Raw genomic sequence first — 26,384 nt, 5'->3', positions numbered from 1 at the left:
ACATATATCACAAAAATTGTGATGACTTAAACACCATCTACCCAAACTTGGGGTGGGGGCATATGTAGGGTGGTAAGTGAAAGTTGTGTAAAATTCATAAAATTTTACAGTTGCACTATTTTTCTTCTAGAGCAGCAATGCGTTTTTACCACTATTGATGTTCCTACTTCAATGTATTTCTTTCTTCAATTTTTTCAAAATTAATGTTATTAATATCAGTGTTTAATTATCTAGTATTGTGTGTTCAATGAATAAACATTTGTATATACAGATCAATATTTCTTCATCAAATAAGGCACTAGTCTAGCTAGCTGTGCTCTATAAATTTGGTTCAAAAGCTAACTTAGCACTCTTTATATCTCTTCATAATTAACTACAATAGACTTGATTTTATTCGTAACTTTGGTTAGGCTTCCATTTTCTACTCATCCCCTCTTCATCCGGAAAGTATTAAATTGTCAGTTCCTGATATCGGTGCAGTATTAAATATTCCCACAAGGAATAGATCAAGACCTAGAAACAAGCATATTTATCATATTCCTTCTTCAGGTTCTTGCTAGTTTTGTGGTACTGATATAATTATAGGTATGTTAAAATATATGGACAGGAAGATTGCTGATTGACCGTGTGTATCAATAAATGAAATATGGTCCAGGTGCGGTCAAATAAAACTCAAATATTGAATGGGTGTGCTATTTTCTTTTGAGCCCAATAAAAATAGTACTCCCATTTACTATTTAAGTTTTACTTGACCACACCCGGACCTTATTCCATTTATTAAAATATATGTAGTTTGAAAGATCATTTTAATATTAAATACAGGTTAGGTTAATAGGTTCTAAAATAAACTAAAATTATAATTTTATCTTTTTAGTGGTTTATTATTTTCGAACTGTTGCATCTTACGTATGTATAAACCTTATTGGTTGATATTAAATATATTTCATTTTCAGAACATTTGACAAATAATTGTAACTCAGTTTTGGGTGTTTAGTTTTTTCTTGTCATAATCAAATATCAAATATTTTTCTGATCAAGAAAAGCTTGTTCATTCATCTTTCTTCTTCAGCCACTCTAGGATGTTAATTTTTTCTTTCAATGTTGTCCTATGTTTTCTATTACTCCTTAATTTTTTCCATTTTGAAAATTTAATTGAAAGATAATTTGTATTTAAAAAACAATTTTATTTCACTCAGCCAAGTTAGGAATAATCGTGAAAGAAGGACCGGAGGTTTTCAATTTAATTAATGTTTTTTAGAAGTATTTATTATCGATATTTGAGGCTCCTAAGGTGATGATTTTATACACTCCCCATTGTTGAACAAAATATAATTAAAGGAAATAAGTACATTGCCAACCTTTTTGTAATTTGCTTTTTTTGTCATGTTTTCATTTTTTATTCAGCTTTCTCATCTGTAGTCAAGTCCAATTTCTCTGTTCTATTTAATGTATTTTGTTTAAGGATTGTTTGCAATAAGAAAGATGTGTCCTAAATTAAAGTCAAACACTTGCTCCAGTTATTAATCGCATCTAGGAATAAGATTCGGAAAATAGAAGTTAAAACCCATTACAAAAAAAAAAATTCAGAAAATCTTTTCTAAAGTATTTTGAATGATGCAAGCAAGGATGCGGATTGTTGGTTTTATATCCCCTTGACCAACATTATAGTTGAAAGGATGAACTGTATGAAAAGTAGTACTTAAGTTCTTATGGTTTTATTATTCCTTTCCATCATATTTTCTTGCTATTGCAATAAAATAAAGGAAAAAAAATGTTACAATTTTAATTAAGTAATTATTTCTTCTGTATCATTAATAGGTGTAGGGTTTTTCTTAAATGTCTCTTTAAAAAAAAAAAAAAATATGCATCATGCTGGTTATTGATTAAAATACTTCTACTTGGAATTGAAAGTAAGAATGATGTCATAAATCATCTTAAATAATTTTTTGTTTAAATTAGGCCGTAAGGACCAGAGGAAAGGTGATAGTGACAGTAGTAGAAGTAGCAAAACAAAAACTGGTAAAATGAAACGTGATCAAGAAGAGTGGGAGACTACTAGTGAAGGCAGTGATAGTGAAGCTAAAGGAAAGCAGAGACTTCTAAATAAGAAAAATTCTCAAAGGTACATTGTTAAATAGTTTTTATTACAGCTTTTAGTAATTGTTAAAGGAACAAAATGTTCCTTATTATTTTTTATATATTTTTGGGTATTAAAGTAGAGGAAAATTGTTACTAATCACTAAATTTAACTAGTATAATTTCATAATACAATTTAGTGATCTACAAGAATAAATTCTCGGTTTTGTAATTGTATTATAGTTACCGACCTATTTTTCCAACCAAGATTTAAGCTCTATTATTTCAGACACATATTCTAAGCTAAGAGATAATTGTTTTAATATGAGGTCACTGGAGATGCATTTTTGTAACTATATTTTGATCCAGCTTTTTTTTTTTTTTTTTTTTTTTTTTAATAATTGTGTGTTAATTTTACTTTAGGTTGAATAATGACAAGAGAGGACCTTTTAATTCAAGCCAGTTAAATGGTAGACCTAGTCGTCTTGAAGAAGGTAAAATTGATGACAGACTAAATAAGGAAGATGATGACAATACACATCTTACTAACCACACCGATGTCTATCATACAAGTATGTATATTACCTATTAATTATTGCTATACATCTATTAATTTATCTTATAAAATTGGATATTAGGGATGAATACTTATAATAATAAAGTTATTTGTCTTCCTTGTTGTGTGGTTATCCAACTAGTGTTATATTATTTATTTTAAGAACTTGATATTAACTAATTCATTCGAAAAGTATTTTTAGCATCTATCTGGGCTGTATTGATACAATTTATAGCATTGCATTGATAGTTCATTTCACATTATTGATTCCATGCGGACAATATTCTAGTTTTATCATATGTAGCAATTTTTTCCCCATTTATAATCGGAAAATTGCCTAAATAAAGCCTTACAGGTATTTTGAAGATTCAAGGCTTTGTGTTAGTAATCTTCTTGTCTTGTGCTAGCAATAAATTTTGGTATTGTTTTGAGTTTTTGCTGTTTTATTAGTATTATTATTTTTATTTTTTCAACTACTTGCTGATAAAAATGCCCAAAACGTTGAAAAGTTAGAAACAAGTTAGTTTATAAAGGCTTATGACGATATGTCTAATCGTTTAGCATATTTCCTAGTAATTATTTTAAGGATTAACATCACGATAGATATTCACAAATGTTTCAATTATTTTCTTAGATCATTGGACTTGATTCAATCTTATAAAAGTAGTGACAAAAACATTAATTTGGTGTGAAATAAAATTACATCCTAGTTTCTGGTTTTATTAAAAAAAAAAGTAACACATCGTAACAGCTCTAAAATGTCTGTGTTTTAATCTATTTTCTGCATTACACTTTGTTTATAACAACTCTGCTTCTTTCAAAAATATGTCCATAAAGATATTCTTGTTATTGTAACATGATGTTATTAAACTATGTTATTGGGAAAAGGATATTTTAACAATTTGTAAATTTGGAACAATCACTTTTATTTTCATTTGATGTCCAAAATGAACTGTGAAGGCTTATAATTGTGATTTATGCCATAGTGAGGCAAATGCCTTACTTTAACTTTTTTAATTTTAAGCAAGAATATCATGTTTTATTATAAATAATGATTTTGTTTTAGATAATGGTTTTCAAGAAGTAAGGAGTAAAAAGACTGGGAAGGATAATAGACCTTTAAGCAAAGAAGAGCTAAAAAAGAACCGAGGTAAAGATAAGGGTAAAGGACCTCAAGGTGGAAACTCGAAGGGTTCGCAAGGCAAATCTTTCACTAGAGAATGGAGCAATAAACCACCAAGGATGCAGAGGATGGCATATCTTCAGCAACAACAGCAACAGAGTCATCAAGAAGTTTCTGATATGAACAAACTCAACAATCAAAATATTTCCATGTTTCCAATTCGAAGTAATTTTTTGATTTGTTCATTTTAAAATAGTTTGTATATTGATTTTTTTAATATTCATTTGACGTGTTAAATTTTAGCGGAAGTAAATTGCCCTGCTCCCGCACCTCCTCCACCTGTGAATGCCTGGGACAAACCAATTACCGCCGCTTTACGAACAACACCACCTCCTGCTAACCTGCAGCACCTAGCCCCTTCTATTGCTAATTCACAGGATAAGAAGTAAATATGTTTTCCTTTTATACATAACTTAATTCGTAAATTAAATAATCATTTAACGCCTATTTGGTTGAGACTGTCAAAACATTCTCATCTTCCATATTAAATCTATTGTGCTTAGTTATAGAGATAGTTGATTTTAATTTGAAGAATTATTTAATGCTTTTACGACTTAACCACATCATTGTTTTCTGAATATCTTATTTATTTCATTTTTGTTTTAGTGTGAAGAGAGCATTCTCAAAAAAAAAAAATTAATAATTATAAAAAAGGAAAAAGAATTTTCACTTTCATTATCAAAATCCTACAATAATATATGAACAATGTCTACTAAGTGTTTCTTGAATCCCTTTGTAAGAATTTTGCTTAAACATCTATAATCGGCTTGGTAACAGCAAGGAAAACAACCTCTGATTGGAGTTGGCCTTATATATCTTAGAAAAACTTATTCAGTAAAACATAACAAACAGACTGGTAGGGGGGAAAAAAGCGAATGAATGAACCTGTGTTATTAAACAGCGCTGGCATACCGCAGAATTTATTTCAGTGATAAATCATTCAATGAAATATTGTTTTAAAAGACTTCATAAAGTACTGTTTTTAATGGAGGAATAAGACAATTTCACTTTAGGTAAAATAAAAAAGTGATGGGTTTAATGATTAAAATTTAAATAAATAGTAATGAATTAATTTCCAAGCATCTCTCAGTCCCCTAGGAGTTGTATTGAGATAATCAAGTTTTTGTAACACAACCCTGTTTAGTCACTATATCAGTGGTTCCCAAATTAAAAGTCTGCGACCCACACCCACTTCTGACTTAAGCCAAAAGAGGGTTCCCTTGAAAAATATTTGATAATTAGATACCTTAAAAGTGTATTCTGAGGCACTTAAATAATATATTTACTAGTTCCAACTTTTTAGCTAACAATATAACATCAATCAAGATAAGAATAAAGGAGTTTTAATTGAAGTTATTCATAAAATACTTACTATCAAATCCTTCCTGGGGCCCACTGAAAGGTTCTTGCAGACCAGCAGTTCAGAACCACTGCTCTTTATGAATAGGTTTGTCTACTACAGCGTTATTACCCTAATTTTTCTGAAGCTATTTCCTAAAAATATTTTTCAAGGTATATTCTTTACTCTTCAGATAATCATGTATATGCACTATTAAATATATATTGTTACGTCTGTAAATGAAATGTATGTTGTTGTTTTTTTTGCTATAAATGCTGACAGGGAGACAGTCTCTATAATGCAAAAAAAAAGAAAGAAATATATTAATTTTAAAATATTTAATTTTATTTATTGCAGTAGTTCCGTCAGTGAATGAGTAGTAGGAATCATTTAAATTTTATGTGGTAATGGGTCTAAATACCTTGCCCTAATATAAGTACATAAATTACTGTTTTTAAAAATATAATCATAAAAGAAAAGTCATAATATTTGAGATACAAAGCATTTCCCTAGTGATGATTCGTATCTGCAACGTCTTTAACAGATGTTATTCAAATTGATTTCACTTGTTTTCAACTTATTAAAAACATATTGTTTAAGTTCATTTTCCATTGTACCATGATAATATCAATTCTTTGACTTGATTTCTTTGTACTTTTACGCTCCCTATATACATTTACATTTTCAAAAGCTTTCCAAGAAGTGTACTCTTTCTTCTAAAAAAAAAAAAAAAAAAAATTATATGGCGTTTCAGTGAATCAACAATAACCTTTGGTAGTTTAAAAATTGAATATTTCCTATTGTTACAGTTATGACTTGTTATTACGCTTTAACATTATGAACTCCAATTTACTTGGCAACTGTTCGTTATAATTATATAAGTAAACTTCTAATTCTTTTGTATTTTTACAGTATACACATTTACGTGATACTACTGCCATCCCTTCCCTCAAGTTAGCATTGCAGTTCTTTTTTAACTGTGACCTTGACCAATTTAAGAATTTAAAACTGTATTAATGGATTCAAACGAATTATTTACTTACAAAATATATTTTAACTCCTATAATAATCCGAGTAAAAGAGAATTAAACCTTTAAATTGTAAAATACTAAACTAAGATTAAATATAAGCTTTAAACCTTTTTATTTTTATTTAATTAAAAACATCCAATCATTGAATAATACAATAATTAGACCCTTGTTGCTACACAATATTTATTGGTATAATGTTCAAATTTTCTGTGACATTCTCCTCTTTCCATGCACATATATATTTTGTATACAGCTCTAAATTATATCTTTCAATTCTCCAATTACTTCCATAGATGTAATAAATATCTCTTCAATATTTATAGATGTTTTTCCTCTATTTTTATCATATTTTCCTTTTTTAGTGTTATAGAACTGAATGACCATGGCCAATCAGGAACAAGCAGCCAGACCGGTAGCCCTAGCGCCGAAAAAGCTCTTTCAAAAATGGGAAGAGAGGTAACTAACTTTATAATTTCATTAATTTCACAATAATCGTGCATATGTATGTAATTTTGGTGTATTAAATATATTTTGCTAAATTTTCTTTATTTCTTTAATATATAATAATTTCTGAGATATTTATAACTCTTAAAAATTTATATAATTGTGAAGTGTAATTTTTTTTCTATTTCTGTAGTATATTTTTAAAATATATTTAATTTGATAGTATGATAAACAAAAATTTAGATTATCTAGTTTGGCATATTTATCATTTTGGCACTCAAGTTACTTGATAAAATGAATTCTCATATTTGATGGAATGCTTACTAAGAGCGAACGATGTTAAGTTTATTTTGATATCCACGTGATAGTTTTTAACTAACTATTCCTAGTAATTAAACAAATGCAAGTTCAATGATTTATTGAACATGCTCTCAACACTGTTGGTTAGCTCTTTTTAAGTAAATTTGTGTTATTTATTTATTTCTAGCCAAACTTGTTTGTCTAATTTCTTTGTGTTGTTAAGAACAGATTTATTATGATGTCACGCCTTTGATAAAGTTATAGTATTATATTCGTTTATCTTATCTAAATCTTCTAAGGCTTTCAGTTTAATATGACCTTCCCAGTTATTTTGTCTATGATCGAATTAGTTCAATTCTGCCAATTTCAAATATACAAGTTTTTTTTTTGGCACTATTACTTGGTCCCAGGTTAATCTGATTGGCTGTACAATAATGTCTTAGTTCGTTCCTTTCATTTATTGCACTCCTATCTTAAGTAGTGTTAAAATATTAAGTTCTATAGTCGTTTTATTAAATATTTATTTTCAATCTTTCATTTGGAAACTTTAAAAAAAATTATTTTTTAAAGGTTTGTGTTAGTTCTATTTGCAGGCTTGAAATGAATCCATGCCTAAAAAGTTTTTTTTAGCAAATATTCATTTTCATCTCTCATTTAAACATTTTTTTTTTAATGTTTGTGTTGGTTTTATTTGCAGACATAAAATTGCATTCCACAACCAGCCAAACCTATTTTTCAGTTTTAAATATAAATTTTCTCAAAGTATAGAATTCTAGATGTGATGTAATGAAAGGATTTCTTCTGAAAACAGTTAAAATAAACGTGATATAACTAATTTAAAAAGAAATCTTCTCACTTCATGATAATCTAGGTCAAAAACTGTTAAAAATTAGATCAAAGAAAATTAAAAATTGAACTATAGACTTCTGGTTTTTTAATCTAATGCCTCAATTAAACATTATACAAATGATATTTAATCTTTTTTTATTGTTAATTAAAACTGCTTTTCATGGTAATTGATACTTAATAAATCCATAATTTTTATATTTATATCATAGAGATAGAGTTAACAGTTACTTACTTATAATTTTACTAAAGGTTTTTTAATTTCCATTGCAGTTCGAATTTTCTATTCTTTTCTCTAATTTTTCTTTTTGATTCTGATTATTTTTCTTTAAATTAAACCAACTCATAACATGTTATATCAAGTGTTAATTTTTAAAATGTGATATTTTAGATCAGAAAATGACGTGGTTCTTGTGATTTTTTTGTGGGAATTTAGTTTTATTTTAGCAATGCTTAGATTTTTTAATCATGTTATGGGTTTTATGCTCATGCATGTCATAATTTGTTGTTTTGTTTTTTTTTAATCATGTTTAATGTTTTAAAAAAATTTTAGGCTGTTGAAAAATCATTATTGGACGGAACGACACCTCCGGTTCAGACTATTATTTTTGAAAATACTAATTACAAAGTAGCCCCGAATGATATGAACATGAAAAGTAAATATCCTATTAAGGGCCAGAGAATAGATAAAGGAAGAGGTAATTTATATGGATTATATCTCGGATAGTGTTTGGCTTATCCTTTTTTTTTTAAATAGTTTGATTTATTGAGTATCATTCATTTTTTAGTTGAACGTAAGTTAGATGAAGAATTGGAAGATGGAGCTCATTTGGGCTTAGGTTTTAAACCAGGTAATGAAATCAAACCTGGTGAAAGTAAACCTCAAGAGCCTATACAAATGCCTATGTCTTTCAGTAAGGTATGTGTAATCTTTCAGCTAAATTTTAAATCAGTTCTTCAATTTTGATTCATTAAATAAAATCCATCAATAGAATTTCATTGTACAGTAAAATTATTTTATTGATGCTTAATTTTTTATCGATTGGTTATTGAAATTAATAAACTATCTCAAAATTTCAAAACAGCCTAACATACTCCGTGGTAATAATCCATCCTGGGCGGCGAGTGACTTAATATTTTAGTTCGGACTTAAATCTTTGTTTTAGATTATTAGAAATTTTAAAGTATTAAGTTAAATCTTTCATGATAGGTGATCTTGAAGTTACTGCTAAAAGAAGTCACTAATATTCAAATTTTAGTTTAAATTAGAATTAAAGCCTAGGCTTAAACTATAGCTTAATGACTTTCTACCCCAAGTATCGGGAAATGCATTATTACTTTTGCTAAATTTTAGACTTGTTTTCTCATTAAGGCCATATTTTTTTATTTTTTTTTATATATATTGTTTGAGCTATCTTTTTAGTATAAGTTATGATACACATAAGAGCCCTCTTCTTTCACTTGTGTCCTTTTGATGAAACAGCATTTAATTTTTAAACTAGAATGCCCTAGTATTGTCTGTGCTTTAATTATAGTTGCAATCGAATTCCATACGTGAGGAGCTAGTGGCCCTTTTTAATTTTTGTTATTGTTTAGGTCTCCGATTTGTAATTGAATAAGATAGCTCCACTTGTAAGAATTTGAATTAGTTTTTATTTTGTCTCCTCGTCTGTAGTTATCCTCTTGTACTGATGAAGACGTTAAACCTGCAAGTCTGTGGTGCCTCTCTAAATCATAAAGCTGGATTAAAAATATCTTACTTTAAATGAAATTAAATTAGTTCAAAGAATTTGAAATGTATCAAAACTATCCCCAGTATGTAAAAAGTCGAGTGATTTGGTGCTTATAACGTTAAAACTAAAAGTTTTTATATTAAATTTGTCAATTCAGAAGATAATATTACTATATTTATTTGAAATGATGATACCTGATGACGAGTCTCAGGCTGCAGGTGTAGTGTGATGAATTGTGCTTAAGGAGTATTTCCAATTGCTCAATGATCTATCCCAACTCTCCTGCTTGCCAATGATGACTTTGGCGTCTGATCAATGTAATGTTATCTCTAGAGTATTATGGTATTAATACTATTATTGGTATACTTGATTTATAATTTTCTTTAAAATGATTTCTTGAAGACCTTGAAACATATCTGTCAAAAAGTTAGATTCAAAATTTTTCATTATCACCATGCTTCTGACTATTTATTTCATATATAGTTGAGTTAAAGTATATAGTATAAGTGCAATTAATTCAGGATTAAAACTATATTTTATTATGGTAATTAATTATTTTATTGTTCATATTAGGTAATATGTTGTTTAGTTAATGAAATTAATTTTGAATTTTTGTTTTATTTATTTTAATAAATCCATGTAATTATTAATTAATTTTATTTTTCCAACTTAGATGTATATAATAGATAAAACTTTATCTCATATTAAATTTGAAAAAGTGCTTCCAAAATTTTTATAATCAGTGTAACCTATTTCTGAAAAAAAAAAATTTTAATAGTTATGTCACATTAAAACTATTTTTAATGTAATAATCTTTTATTAAAACCTTTTTCAATTGTTACTATTTCAAATACTATTAGATTGTGTTAAAATGATGAAAATTGATGACGAGTCTTAGGTAGTGGGTAATTATTTGGTATACTGTGTTGCGAAGTATTTTCGTATGCACAAAAATATCAAATTCTTCCTGCTTTTCAATGATTAATTTGGCTCTGATTAACACAAGAATGTCTTTTTCAATTTTTACTACTTACTTTTATTCTCTATTTATTACTGATGTATTTTATTCATTTCTTTTTGTAGCTTGTTAGCCTTCTTTTTTTTTTTCTAAATTAAAAAGAAAACATTTTAAGTTTAGCTAAATGTTGGATACACATCCTATATTACTAGTTAAAGATCACTTTAACTGATTATGTATGGTTTTTTGAAAATTTACTACCTTAAAAAATTGAACTTAATTTGAATCACCAATTAATGAATTGATGTAGAACAAATATTCTAATTAAAAAAATTATTTACAGTAAAACTTAGTGCTAATGATTTTCTGGCTATATTACTCTTTTATCTCGGATCCAATTTCTCCGTTATAACGGTATGACTTTTCTAAGTTCTTTTTTAATAGTTTTTACTCTTAAAACCTTTTGGTTTTTAATTATAATAAAGATAGAAGTGATGCCTGAAATGTAGGACTGGTGGGATACGACAACTCAATTACTCAAACTTAATGCTAAGCAATGTTGAATTATGTTTTAGAGTGAAGATAATGCAGACATGAAGTTGGATTTTGCATTTGATTCTGATCTCTCCCAGTTGACCGATGACAAGAGTAACATTCCTCGATCAATTCACCAAGTCTTAGGTCAAAACTCAGCTGCAGATTTGAATCAGAAGATCGCTTCTGTTAAAAAGGTAAATATACATCACTTCTAATGAAGCTGCTTCAATGTTTAATAATATAATGATAGTTTTCACTTCAGTAATGTTTATATTTTCCAAATATCGATTCTATGTTTTATAGTGAATTATTAAAACCTCAGTTTTTATTATTGTGAACATTTGTGATTAGCTAGTAGTTCTTTTTATTTTTCCATTTAACTTATCAACTGTTTTGAATAAAGTTCCTATCAAATATTACTTTTCAGTTTAAAATCAGTGGATTAGCTGATGAACTTAATCATTCTTAAGAGTTCTCTTCTTCATTCTCATGGAATAAACAATACTTAAACTTCACATCTTGTCAACTAATATTTTACTTATATCTTTAATTTTTTGTGTAGGAAAGAAATACATTATTTTTTCTAACTATCCGATTCCATTTAAAGGTTTGGGAAACACCAGGTTCAATGATGGAACATCAGCACCATGATGAGGTTGTGTCCACTTCCTCATCATTTACTCCGAACTTTGGTTCCACTGTCGATACATCATTGGACCATTCATCTGTTCATCAAGTCGATGATACTTCTTTCACAACACCTGATGTTTATGCGTAAGTTTTGTAATATTTTTCACCTTTATCTCCTTCCTGTCTTTATTGGCAGATACAAACGTTTTAGCTGTTGCATATATACATTTGTGTTATATCATATACCCAACTCACATTGCTATCCTTTCCAATAAATCTATACTTGACTTAAAATTTACTGTAGTAATGAAGTGTTATATTTTATAATGTCTTATGCTTTTTTTTTTTTATGACTCAGGCATCAGAATCCCTCTGCAAATCGCACAAACTACTTCATCATGTAAGTAATTACCATTATTACAATATTTAATATTAAAATGTTATAGCTGAGATTTACATGATAAGATTTTGTTTTAGTGCTGGTCCTCAGATGCAAGGCAGTGCACCTGGTTATGCTACTAGTGGTGGTGCCAACATAATTAAACAGGATCCATCAAATGCAACCAGCAATGTATGTAAGGTAAATTGTCAATAATGTTAAATTACTTAGTCATTTTAATACAATACCAGCATCATAAATTTGATGAGTCGTATTGTTTTACTTTACAATTTTTTTTTTTTTTTCAAAGAACAAATATTTTCAACTAATGTGTTCTGATCATTGACCTAATTAGCTGTCACTTTTACATCTAAGTTAAAAGAGAATAAATGTAAACCAGATATATTATGAGGAATTGATTAATACTGTATTATCATGTTGTGTAGTTCCTATTTTAGTTTTTATCAGACTGTTAAATTAAAAAATTTAAACTCTTGCTATAGCTTCCCTGATAATAAAGGCTGGAAATTCTGGTCAAAATGTTCACACTGATAAGTTTTAGTTATTTATGTTCTGACCTCATCTTAACTTAAAATTATAATTTTTCTACTTACTATAAATCTTACTGAACACAGTGATTACAAAATAAATGGAAAATTCCATTACAACCTAGAGAGAATATTTAACAAACTATTGTGATGTGACTATGCATCAAAATAGTATTAGAAGAAACAAAATATAAAAATGGTTTGAGGAGAAGTAGATAATCAAATAATTGGTTAATAAATTTTGCAAAAACAGTAATAAATATGAGAAATAATCGATAAAAAAGTAGACGTCACTAAATTCACAAACCCAAAATCATATTTTGTTACTGTACGTATTTAATGAATTTGTGATCACAGAACTGAAAAAAAAATATATATATATACAAAAGTAAGAAGAGAAGGATTTTTCTTCTGAAAACTTTGATTTAGCAAATGAACAATAAAATTTCATAAAGCAGCTAGCATAAACAACATAACTACCATACTAGTCCAAACATGCAGAGAAATTATTATCTCTAACATCCATTCATCTTTTAATAGCTAACAAATAAGAAAATAACTGGTACAGCCCTTCTGGTCTCAGTTAGCCCTTGTTTTCTCTTCGTCTGGTAGCTTACTGATACTTGTACGTCGAACCCTTCCCAACGTAAAGTTAGTGGGGCTCTCACCCTCCTACCTGCATATAAATTCCCTGAAGATAGGATAGTTCTCTTCTTTCGATAAAGAAAGTTCTACTCGGTGATTGTGGAAATCTCTGTCCTTCCAGGTTGGTGCTGTCCACTACTATATGTTCCACAAGTGAGATACTGAATTCATAACTGCTTTTCCTGGAACCATTCCTGTCCTGTTCCAGATTCAAAGCAGAACCTGTCTCTGCATGATAGTCTGTCTCTTTTGTTCCTGTATAATATTTCTGATCCTCCAAATACTCAAGACAATATCTTTATAGATGGTCACCTTCTCCCTTAAGTAGACCAGGTATGGAATGGTATTGAAATGTTTCCTTATTCGTTTAAAGGTACTTTACCTTTCCGCTTAACTCCAGTGATAAAAGAAATTCTTTTTTGGTAACCTAGAAAGTAGTTTGTGGTCTAGTTCATTTGCTTCCATGTGTATGAAGTTGTCATGACAATGATTACTCTGCATAAGCACGCTTGAGGTTTTGCCATATAGATGAATAAAATTCTCTTTCTAAATTTTTATTGCTTACAGTACTCTGGCTCAAAACTGGATTGCAATTGATATTATAAACAGTTCCCTTATGAAATTTTCTACCTAAACCACTAACTCCCAATGTAATGAATGGTATGAATAAGAAGTTTTATTTTTTTTTTTTTTAATAAATAATTTAATTAATATCCATTTTAGTCTCAAAACATTTTATTTTTCTTATAAGTCCGACGTTTCGACCAATCTGGCCATCATCAGGGACAATCTACTTAATACAATTTTGGAATTATATAATTTAAAAACTCTAACTCCATGCAGGCTATTCTGCCCAGATCAAAATAACAATTTCTAATTAGTCAAATATTCACTTAAAACCAAAATTAAAATCATTTATCACAGTCACTATTCCTTAATAACTTTATCACAACAATGCTTGTGAATATTTGACTAATTAGAGATTGTTGTTTTGATCTGGGCAGAATAGCCTGCATGGAGTTAAGTTTTTAAATTGTATAATTCCAAAATTGTATTAAGTAGATTGTCCCTGATGATGGCCGGATTGGTCGAAACGTCGGACTTAAGAAAAATAAAATATTTTGAGACTAAAATGGATATTAATTAAATTATTTATTTAAAAAAAATTTACCATTCTCAAGAAAGTTTTAAGATTATAAATTGTATAATATTATTTTTAGATTATATTATTTATACTTTTGAGTTAATGCAGTTGTTTTTAAAGGTAAAGCCTCAGCCACAACAGGCGGTGATATCTTCAGCAATAGGAACACATTCCGGGGGACCTAGTCTCTCCTCTCCGCCTCCACCGTTCACCCAGCAGGGTCATTTCAATTACCAGGTCTGCATTCATTACTATCAAATTTCGTATTTTTTAGCTGTTATTTGTATTTGAACTTAATTTATCTGTTAAATTTTTGAACTCTAAAGCTTATGCTGTTTGGATTTGTATCAATTTTAATATTCTTTTACAGACACAGTATAGTAACATATCTGCTATACCTTCACCTCCAGCTGTCCTGATAAACTCTCCGGCTGGTGGGCAACAAGTTCCCCCCAGTCATCAAGGCGAACTGTATCATTCCTTCCCAATCGGGGGCCCTACTGTAAGTTATTTAATCTTTGTTCATCTTTACGTGTAATATGTATTAAAATATGTTATTCTTGATAAGGTTTTAAAAATTAAATTGTATTTTACAGGTAATAGGAAGTCAACAAGCAAGATCTGGTTTCTCTCAATTTCCTTATGGATTGGGTCAAAGCCTAGGTGGGACATCAGCGTTCAGTCAGCAAAGCTTGTACCACTTACCGCAACCTGCTGCACCACCTAATCCACCTCCAGATGTCTTCCAATCCATATCTCAATATAGAATACAGGTATATATTAAATTGTTACATAATAATTTTAGTTCAACTTTTACCTTGGTCCATGAAATGAATAAAAAAAAAATTTTATTAATTCTTTTTAAGTTCAATTAAGTTTTATTTCAATGCACAGAATAATGTAATTTTGTTTTCTGTCCTATTATGTTTTTAAAAATCATGTTTAAATTTTATTTGTTTTTGGAACTAAATATCTATAGACATTATTTATTTTGATATCTTGTAAGAAGTTTTTTCTCTGTTAGGTTGCTTAAAAGATATTTTGAAAGGACCTCAAAGAAATTATTCACTAGTTTCTTAACTATCTGTGCTGTGGTTTTTTATCTATGAATTTAATTTTTTTTTCCAATTTAAAAAAAAAAATTGTATATATAAACAAAGTACTGAGTAAAAAGAAAAATGTAAAAACGTGTAGAATAAAATTGTTTAAAATATTTCTAGGAAGCATAAACATGTATGTATATGTTGAAGAAAAAATGTGTGAAAGCTATTAAAATTCCATCTCTAGTTATAATATATCTCACTGCTTTAGTAGTTATATCTTTATTTAAATTATAATTAATTTGTCTATAATAAATTCATTATTTAAACATGTAACTATTAAGGTATGAATAACTCCTTTTAGTCTAATAGTAAATGTATAATTTATCTGGTCTATTAATGATTAATTAATGAACTCTTAAATTGTATTCTCTAGTTTAAAATTATTGTTAACAGCCATCTGCCTATGGTCAGTCCCAGCAGTTAAGTAACAGCCCTTCTACTGTTCTTATTACCTCCTCGTCAAATTCACTGATGTCTGCTAGTGTCAAATCATCTCCACAACCTCCTATTGGGGCCATCGGCTCTAAAGGTGCTTATCAGTCATCGGCAGTCCCATCTCAAGTAAGTAATTAATTGTATATGTTGAAATAGTGCAAGTTTTTTTTTTTTGTTTTGGTGGAGAGATTAATTCATTTTGAATGAAGCAATAAGTGGTTATTTACAACTCATGTCAGTATTTGATAATTAAATACACTGGATTTTGTTTATAAAGACCTTTCCATTTAACTATGTATCAGCTATAATAACAAATATTTTTGGACCTGTGGTTTGCAGAGCCTTGAGCAATGTAATTATAAATATAGTAATGACTTCTATAACTACTGATCAGCCCAATATAGTAATGACTGCTATAACTACTGATCAGCCAACTATAGTAACCACTACTATAACTATTGATTAGGCAAAACTACAATGATAAATCAGTTTTAGCAACAGTTTTCTCGGAATCTTCGCAGAAGCCTTGCAAATGAGAATCCTAATTTTTCTTAAAATGTTTGTTTTACTTTAAACATCCTATATTTTGAAGGAAAGAGTGGTTTCATCTCTGTTTAATGAATTGTTACAATTTAGTTTTATTGTTACCTTTGTGTACAGCTTTAGAATTGTGATTTGTGACGAAGTAATATTTAATTCCTTATACCAGAAATGGCCAGGTAGGGTAAATTGTGAAGAAGTATTGAGGTAATCAATTAAGTACATATTAATTAGGAATTACTAACAATGTAAAAAAAAAAAAATACAAAACAAAAAGTTTTAAGAGATTATTTTTCAGCTTAAAATTTAAAAAAAGAAAATATTTTGTATTAGTGTTTCCATCTTTCTTCATTTATGGTAAAATGATTTCCATTTCTTAAATCTTAAATATATTCCCCTTTTGTGTATGTTTATTATTTTACAAAAAATGAAGTTGTGAATCATTTAAATAAAGCAATTTAGTGTTAGGTGGCAATAATAAATTTTTAAAAACTGTTCTTTTACATTAACATGATGGGTGTAGTGATTGGTTAAAACGAATGTTGGCTTTAATGAGCTTCATCCATTGGAGGTCATTATGAACGATATCCAGTGTATGCGATATGACAATACATGACTTGAATATTTGTTACATGATTATTACAGTATTATAAAAAAAAAAGAAATAAATGGCTTTTATCTGAGAAAATAAAAATTTAAGATTTATTTTTATAATTTACATCCTAAGTTGGTTTAAGATTAATTTTTAAATCTTAAGACTGATCTTCTAGTTGTCTTTAAGTTTATATACTCATGATCTTCCCCTCTATTTTTTATTATATTGATTATAAATTAACTTAAAATAATTTTATTGTTTGTTTAATTCTCAGGTACAACTTGGATTTATCCCATATGACGCTACTACGATTCTACCCCCTCAAAGCTTCCTGCAGAACTCCCAACTTGTTCAGAGGCATGGAGCAAACAACGTTGTTCCAACAATTCAGCCTCCAACATCATATTACTCAGGTTCTGCAGGTATTTCTTTATTTACTTGTAGTTCAAAAGAAAACACATCTCTTTCATACTTGAAATATAATTAATTTAGGAAAATAGACTTGCAATTTTTGATTTTATTTGATATTTTTAATGGTTCATTTTTGTGTTGTGTTCTCTTTCTAAATAGCTATTAAAATGTATCATATATGAGAAAGAAAGTTAAATCTTCAAACGCCTGTTATGTGTTCCTTTCCTTTTTAGGCTTCTTGGCATAGCAAACCTATTATTTAAAGTACTGACAAATTTCTGATTTGTAAGTCTTCTAAGAAGGAGAATGGTAAGATTTTGTCTCTACATCCTACGTCCCTCTATCATCTGACTTTCACACGTCTATTGAAAATTAGGAACAAAGTGCTTTCAAGTTTTGTGGTTATTTAAAGCTTTATTGATCAAGTAATGTGTGCTTTAATTTAGGAAGGTTTGTCTGCTGTAGTTGGACTTTAGTGGAAAAAGTTATCATTGTAATATTGATAAACTGTATTGGAACTATATAATATTATTTAGGTCCTTCAAATAAGCTAATAGTGTCTCAAGAATTTCATTATAAGTTATAAACTAAAAATTTAAGTTAATTACTTGATTGACACTTAATTGTTATGGACTTCCTCTAAAACTGAACTAGTTTTCGTCATACGGAATGAGTTGTGAAAAAATAAATTTATATAAAATATTGTCTATATCGTAAACTGTTAATAATTTTTGTATTTAGATGTTTATATATCTTATGAAAATAAATTTAAATTTGTAATCTTGTTTATTTTTTGTTGTATTCATTTCTTTTAAGTCTGTGAAGGCAAAGTTCTTTTTTAACTGCCTATCAGTTAAATTTATATTTTTATGTTAAAAGTATTTTTAAGAGTGCACAGTGATTGATGGACTAGAAAATAATTATTTAACTAAAAATTTCTAAAATGGACATCAAATTAAAATAAAAAAATATTTTTGTTTTAATTAAAATATTTTAGTATTTTATTGGTTTACGAGTTAGTTATTATAGTTAGATTTCAGATCATGAAAATTATTAACTATGCCTTAACCTATCTCGTAGTCCATATAAAAAATTTATAAAGACGGAAAACAAATTTTTTTAACGCTTTGACTGCAGATGACGGCAGTGTCATCAAGCCATAGTGGGTTGGGAGAACTTGTGACGGCAATATGTCGTCAAGAGAAGTCACTTTTCTAGTTTGAGTCTGGAGTGTTGGGAAGAGCTCTAACACCTCCATTTCATCTTGAATTATTTGAAACCGTGTTTAGTATTGTCTTAGCTTGGACCAGCTACGATTGTTCTGGGTTCTGCCGCTTTTAATGATTTTTACATTCCTTCAAAAAATTTATTTTTGAAGTACAATATACTTAAAAAAAAGAAAGAATTTATTTACTTTTATGTATTCTTTTATTTTACACGCTCCAATAACATTTTATACATGTTCAAATGGTTTTAAAAATATTTATTATTAAAAAAAAAAAAACTTACATTGTTTTGTATTATTTCATGTTTAAATGTTTTATAGAAAATGTGGTTGAAAAAATCTGCAAAACATTGCTGTATCAGCTGATTGCATACATAAATTCAGTGGCATATGTGGGTGACGATAATGTGTCGTCATGGTTTAAAAAAAAACACAAAAAAACAGGTATTTAAACTTCATTTATTTGATGCACTGGCTGGGGTACGATTCCTCACTTTGAATGAGATTGTATCGTAGATTCCAGGTTTTCCAAAACGGTTGATCCGTGCACAATATCCAAATTTGCAAAGGCATCTGGCCTATTTTGAACTGAGTAAAGGACAGCCCTAATTGGCTGCACACTTGCTGGAATTTAAAAAATAAATAATAAAACTATGTGGCGTTATATTATATTTTATACTTTATGTAATGCTTATTTAAATTAAAAGAAAATATAATTTAAAAAAAAAAAGTGCTTTTAAGTGGTTTCTCACTTCCCTGCGATCAAAGTGTTGACCCCAGTTCAACGTATTTGCCTCATGCTGGAAACTGCTTTTACCTTTGAATAGTAGGTAGTAAACAAAGTAGGCATTAAGTAACATTCAAATTGTTGTGGCTTTTACTTTACTTTTGATTTAAACTATTTTTATTACTGATTAAAAAATATTTGCAGATAAAGTGGTTGATGGTAAAAATAAATTGAAATCATAAAAATCTATGTTGGAGAAATTTTTAGCCTCTGTTCTTGTATTTATATCAGATACTTTTCCATTTAATTACCCAGACAAGTATATTTGTGTTATGTTTAATGAACAATATACCGCTAAAGTTGGGTGAAAAGATTTTAAAGGCTGTATTCATACCCAATTGATAGGAATTTAAAATATATATAAACTTAAACTTGAGTTGATAATTGATTCCGATATTTGAGAGAATTCTTTAAATATAGAAGAGCTAAGATATCTATCTGTTGGCTGTTCTCAAATTATTAATGTTAGTGTATCAAAGGCACTTGCTCCTCGAATTCTCTTTGATCTCTTCCTTTGATTTGTACCCAAAAAAACCGACACTAAAGTGGATCAGCCACAAATATCAGCACCAACCAATTTAAATACATCATCCACGACTTTGCCCACATGAAAACGTGACAAAGTTTCATAAACGTGTTTGACACATTTTAAAGATCCTAGTTTTATATTGACTTAAGCAAGTGTAAATTATATTGATAATTGAAGACTAATATCTTTTAATCACTTGATGATTTCTAAACTATTTACTCACCTCAGTACAGTATTTCTCAGATGAGCCGGCTACAGCCCTGTTGGTCGCTCATATTTAGTATCTTACACTGGGGTAAGATTCATTTAGCCCAGTGAGTGGTATTTCCTTAATATAAATGAGATTAGCAAACAGATTTCTTTCATCTTTATTGCTTAAAGAACTATTTTTCTATTTTTTCTTCAGATCGCTGCTTAAAAAATCATTAAACTGAAAATTATTAGCTGTTGCTTTCCAAAAAGGTGTACTAAAACATGGAGCAGTTAATTTAACTCACAAATAATTACACTTACCAAATCTGGTATACTTACATATTTGCTTAACTGAGAAATTTTAATATAGGAAGGTTGAATTACAAACCAACACAAATAAGTTTCCACTTTAAGACAAAGGGTGGTGCCTCCAGAAGGTTTTGTTGAAATTATCAGATGTAAAACGTAATATCCTATGTTTTGTCATGTGGTAAGAATATAACATTGAAGTACTCCATATCGGCATCACATAATTATTTTTATGAAAATATCAAATTTTGTGCTGAATAAGCATTTGTGAGTATTTTTTATTTACTTGATTACTTTGAAGATATCTGCTGCTTTGGGACATTAATTGCTTGCAGGAGCACATATTGAGGCTACTTAAAGTGAGAGATGTCATTGGTCTAAACAGTTTTAGAACTATGAATTTGGTATGGAAGACAAAGAACGCAGAGGAAGGGTAAAAGTTACCTCAAACCAAGTAAAACTAATACTAGAGTCCTCTGGCGAACACAATTTGTGAGATTGAGCTGAGCCCTCTAGGAAAAACTCCAGCCCAATACAACTCCAGATATGGCAAAATTTTGGGATGCTGGTCAAAACCTTTTTGGAAACACTTCATTGGGAAATCTAACCCTGCTTATTGTATTCACCAAACATAGTCCCCTCTGATTATAAATATAGTGAAAATTTGGGTCTATTCATGGATAGCCATAAAAGAGGAAGATTTCTTCCCTTGTGTTAGCCAGACGCTGCTGCTAGAAAGATGGGAAAAAATTGTTGCTAGTAATGGACAGTAATTTGAATGTATGTAATGTACTGTTTCATATTGTTCTTAATTTTTGTATTTTTGCTGATTTCATTCTAAAATCCAAACCAATAACTGACTTATTAAAAAAAATGAACCATCTTAAGTAGGATAGATAGTAGATAATGTTCATTTAAAAATGGCTAATATTTAACAAAATAAAGGTGAAATATTTATTATAAAATGTAATATATTTACAAACTCTTTTTTAAAAACAATAAAACCTTATTTTGCTTATGAGTGTTTTTTTAAAAGATCGAAAGTAAAGTTTTTTGACTATTTTGAGGGAAAAAAATCTTTATATTGTGAGTACCTTCTTTCTGAAATAATTTGAGCTTATTTGAACTTAAAAATGTCTGAGGACTTGAACAGTTTATTATTTCATAATGTTTTTTCTTCAGATCGCTACTTAAAAATTCACTAAACTAAAAACTTATAAATTATTAGCTCCTACTTTCCAAAAAGGTGTACTAAAACACTGAGCAGTTGATTTTTCTCACAAATAGCTACACAAACTTAGTATACTTACATATTCCCTGAACTGATAAATTTTAATACATGAAGGCTGAATTCCAAACTAACTGAAATAATTAACTGCTGGGAGCTATGAAAGACTTCTAACCAAAGATTAGGAGTACAAATAAGAATAAATGAGTATTTTTTTAAATGATCGTAAGTAATGAAGTAAAGCTTTTTGACTATTTTTAAAAATATCTTTATATTGTGAGAAGCTTCTTTCTATCTCACATGAAGTGATTTGAGTTTATTTAAACTTAAAAATACCTGAGGACATAAATAAAGAGTTTATAATTTATAATTTCCATTTTCTTTCCCCCTTTATTTATGATCTTAATAATCTTATAACATGAATTACTTTTAACATTTGGCAGATTTGTAACTCACCACGGTTCTAAATGAAATAAAACATTTTTAGCTGGTTTTTTTAAGAGTTAGGAAATCAAGACAACATATTAATATGACAATGGTTATTAATTATGTAAATTTTCATCTTTTATGGAGAACATTAGATTATTAATGATGTATTGAATCATTCTAGTATGCCATGGAATTTTGTATTAACTTTCTTCATATATATTGTATAAACATGATTAACTCATTTGAACTTATTCATTATTTATTAGTATTTTCTAAAAGAATAATTCTTTTATGTATATATTTTTTATAATGTTTCTTGGCTAATATAAATATGATTTTATAAATAATAATAGTAATATTTCTTAACCTGCTCAGTTTTATATAAGATTCATTTTTTAAAAATATTTTGGTTTCAATGTTTCAAGTCAGGTTTTGTTGTTGTTTCCTGGATCCTCTTCAATCTTTCATTGGGTAACATATGATTCAAGTTTTCTTGTTTATTTTAAAAAAATAGTTTTTAACTCCACAACTGGTATGTCTGTCTAAAGTCCACATCAAAAAGGAAACTCAGAAAAAATTGTTATAAATAAAAAGAAAATGTGGACAAAAAGCTGTTGCAAAATCAAATCAAACCATCTTTTGCGGATAAAGGATGAAGAGTTGCCCACATTATAGAGGCTGGGTGCTGAACCTAAACGGTTTACCCACAGGTGATATAACAGTGTTTTTTTTGGTTAAAAGCACTGCGACCTAAAAGGCCTATTGTACGCCATCCACATTACATCATAGTATCAAAAACACTACAACATTTTAATGAGCTTATTAAAGCTTGACATATGTAGATTCTATGAATCGAATATGCTTGAGGGATTGATGAATTCACATTGCTTGGGGTCTGTGTTGCGATCTACATCAAACAGTATAAACCTGAACCCTGTAAATCGGTCACACCAACAAATGATGTGGTAATATAACGGTGTTACACATGCCAACATTGCAACAGTGAAAGTGATCCTAATGTTGACTCTGGGACTTAATGACATTAACCAAAGTGTATTGTCTCATTATCAGTATCCGGATTATTTATTTCATTATTCTTGATTGTTTATTGTGGAGATTTATAGTAATGAATACATCATAATTGATCGTGAAATTATTAATATGTGCCTCTGTAGTTTTTTTTCATGCTTAAAGCATTCATTGTTGCTGAAATATAGTAGTATATTTAGTATGATAAACTTCATCTCTCTTGGTGATTTTTTTTTTCCATTAAGTGATTTTCAATTTCAAACTTGGTTCAATCTTGAAAATCAAGTTTATATATAAAATACTCAAAATATTTTCATAAAATAAATATTTAAAAACTGCTAAGTTCATAGATTTTAATTACTGGCACGTGTAAAATTTAAAAGATTCCTTTTGTAAACAATAGATTAATATATCAGATACCAAACATTAAAATAATAAAGTGTTCTCTCTTAAACTTGTATTAAACACATTTCCTTTGCTTGCCTTAGGAAGTGTGTTAAATTTTAAATACATCTTCCTTACTACTAGGGTCCAACAGCTATGCTATCTAAAATAAGATTAACAAGGACTCATTTAATGTAATTGTTTTGAGGTTGTGTTACACTTTACTCGACATTTCTTTTTCAGTTCTGATCTGCCAGTGTGTAGCTATATCGTGAGCTTCAAACTATCTCACCTAGGAGTTATCACTATAAGCTGTTCTGTGTTCCTGTTTGTGTTCATTAAAGATTTATTCCTTTCTTACATTAAATAAATAATTTTACTACTGTGCATGTTTTATTCATTTTAGTTGTTAGTAAAACTTTTGAAAATCTTTATGATGTTTTACACCACAGTTTTGTGTTCTGTAATTGGTTTTTAGTTATAGTGTAATGCCCCATTGCTAACAAAACAAAATTTTAGCAAGTATAAATCAAATTAGAAATGATAAAATAGTACAAGGTACCTTCTAATTGTGTAGTATTGAAACTGAAAGTGTTGTGTGACAATGAATTCGAGATACTTGGTTGTTAATGCATTTTCTTCTATTTGAAAAATCTTTGGTTAATAATGTACTCATGTGTTAATTTTGTTTTCCAATAATACTTTGTTCGGTTTTTGAGAATTTTTAAAATTTTCTTTGCTAAGACTAAAATTAATGTTATTTATTTAATATTATAGTATTAATATTTGTTAATAATTAATCTGATCCAGAAAAGTAACCAAAATCTTTATAAAACAAATAATTATCATGTAGGTTTTAGTGCCCTTGTCCTGTTGGAATTTATTAACATTCTCTACACTATAAAACTTGATTGATTTACTGAAGGAAACATTAGTTGTGCCATTTTTTATTATTATTACAACTATGTCTGAACTCAAGAAAATAAAATTCATACTTTTTTTCTTTTATTTAAAAATATTCTTATGATAATATTTTATCTTGGAACATTTTTCCTGTGGTGATAGATTGCAAAAATATTTCCTAATCATTAATATTACCAGTCGTGCATCTTGATTATTCTGAGATTTTTGGTGTATTCATTTCATTATGTGTTTACTGAAGGTTTTATTGTGAAATAGAAATAAAATGACCAAATATGTTGTCACCCTTCTGAGTAATGATAATAACTCACAAAATCATTGATTTACTGGTTGGCTTGAACTCATGGCTCAATATCATAATAACACTTACTAATTTGGTATACCTTGTTCATTCAAGTTATATTAAATTATTTTATCAACACTTAATTTTTGAGAGAGAAATTTGATCTTACTAATTATGAATTAGCATAACTTGGAGGTAAGTAAATGAACTAAATTTTTTTCTATTATTATTTGAATATGAAGGTAGTTATTTAATAATATAATAGCTGCATCTGTTGTTTATTAACGAGTCAATCAGTTATATACATATGTAATAATAGTGTTCTAAATTGGAGAGATTTTGATAAAATTATTAATTTATTTAAATTTAAACAAAATGTATTTGTGCTTAGATTATAGCATACTTCGCTCAATAAATATCCTTAACTGGGTGCACATTCGACAATGTTAAACTACTATGTTAATTTAAGTATATTTTAGTTCAAGTGATAAGGTTTTTTAATATTTAATACACAAATATGATTCAGCGCCTAGCTATTATTTTAAAGTGGAAATTATTTATAGTTGTTAAATTAAGTAGGCTGCAGAATCTGCTTTTAAAACTGTTGCCTAGAAGAAGCCTGATAAATTTTTTTTATTCCCTTAGGCATTTTGGCTATCATATGAACTGTATATAATATAATCTTTTTTATATAAAGTTTTTTTTAAAGCTCTGTAATCAGGTTTGTTCACTAATCTATATTATATGTCCAATTTTGAAACAACTGAATAATTAAATAGGGATTCTTTATGATCACTTCTTACATAGACAAAATTATTTAAATCAAAGTATTTTGCCCATAAATGAATAAAGGAAATTATTAAAACTAGAAATTTTAGTTTTATTAAGTTATTTCAGCATAGTTCATTGATATTATTCCTTAATTTTAATACAAAAAAAAAATTAAAATATTTAATGAAAATCATGATTGCTATTTCCTGGAATCTGATGATGTTATAAGGACTGTTGTTAAAAAACTACTTTATTTTTTTTTATATTGTGCCTGTTATTAATCGACAAATTTAAAGAATTGAATGCAAATTTTCTTGGTTAAATAACACTTAGCCATAACTATATCAATAGGTATTTTAAAATATGCTTGATTATTCTTAATTTACGGTTCAAAAATATGTGTATAAATTGACTATTGAAACAAGATTTAAAGAATGTTTAGGTCTTACTTAAAGTATTCAAACTGGAGTTGTTCCATGCTGATTTATATATCAGAAGTTTTATTTACTTTATCTTTTACCACATCCCAACTATAGTCTTTCTGAAGAATACTACTAAAGTATTCTTTTCTTACTTGCCAATTAATATGTATTAAAAGTATTCTCCATAAAAATCTCTACTATTATCCTAGAAAATAGAAACAAAAAACAAATGTCTATTATTAGCATGTTGTCTACCTTTCAGTTGAAAGCCTTACTAAATATGGAAATAGTCCTTATTAATCCTGCATTATATTACTTTATTGGTTCAAAAGAATATTATTCAGTATATTATGAATGGTTTATATTACATTATTAGGAACCTCACATCCATACTTTAATTATTAATTTATTCAATGTCATTATAAATATTTATTTATTCAGT

General features: G+C 28.2%; 1 protein-coding gene across 11 annotated transcripts in view; it reads left to right on the top strand.

Moving 5' to 3' along the window:
- The window catches only part of LOC106690572 (no circadian temperature entrainment), a 59,447-nt gene that overhangs the window by 20,593 nt on the left and 12,470 nt on the right, over window positions 1-26,384 (top strand). For 4 of the 11 annotated variants that reach the window (XM_067046511.1, XM_024360588.2, XM_014436045.3 and 1 more), the window contains 16 exons: window positions 1,960-2,122; window positions 2,500-2,648; window positions 3,699-3,980; window positions 4,059-4,200; window positions 6,548-6,641; window positions 8,329-8,473; window positions 8,564-8,694; window positions 11,042-11,197; window positions 11,611-11,777; window positions 11,992-12,033; window positions 12,111-12,213; window positions 14,470-14,586; window positions 14,720-14,851; window positions 14,946-15,122; window positions 15,846-16,013; window positions 17,297-17,444. In XM_067046511.1, the coding sequence (XP_066902612.1) occupies window positions 1,960-2,122; window positions 2,500-2,648; window positions 3,699-3,980; window positions 4,059-4,200; window positions 6,548-6,641; window positions 8,329-8,473; window positions 8,564-8,694; window positions 11,042-11,197; window positions 11,611-11,777; window positions 11,992-12,033; window positions 12,111-12,213; window positions 14,470-14,586; window positions 14,720-14,851; window positions 14,946-15,122; window positions 15,846-16,013; window positions 17,297-17,444 (2,316 nt within the window). Of the gene's footprint in view, window positions 1-1,959; window positions 2,123-2,499; window positions 2,649-3,698; window positions 3,981-4,058; window positions 4,201-6,547; window positions 6,642-8,328; window positions 8,474-8,563; window positions 8,695-11,041; window positions 11,198-11,610; window positions 11,778-11,991; window positions 12,034-12,110; window positions 12,214-14,469; window positions 14,587-14,719; window positions 14,852-14,945; window positions 15,123-15,845; window positions 16,014-17,296; window positions 17,445-17,666; window positions 18,223-23,788; window positions 23,928-26,384 lie in introns of those variants that run through there. The other 7 variants (XM_014436094.2, XM_014436085.2, XM_014436111.3 and 4 more) reach the window with 7 other exon arrangements.

Source organism: Halyomorpha halys, unplaced genomic scaffold (genome assembly GCF_000696795.3).
Source record: "Halyomorpha halys isolate HHAL.00 unplaced genomic scaffold, Hhal_1.1 Scaffold51.1, whole genome shotgun sequence".
Taxonomy (NCBI): domain Eukaryota; kingdom Metazoa; phylum Arthropoda; class Insecta; order Hemiptera; family Pentatomidae; genus Halyomorpha; species Halyomorpha halys.
Note: the sequence above shows the minus strand (reverse complement) of the source record. Positions and strands in the feature narration are given on the sequence as shown.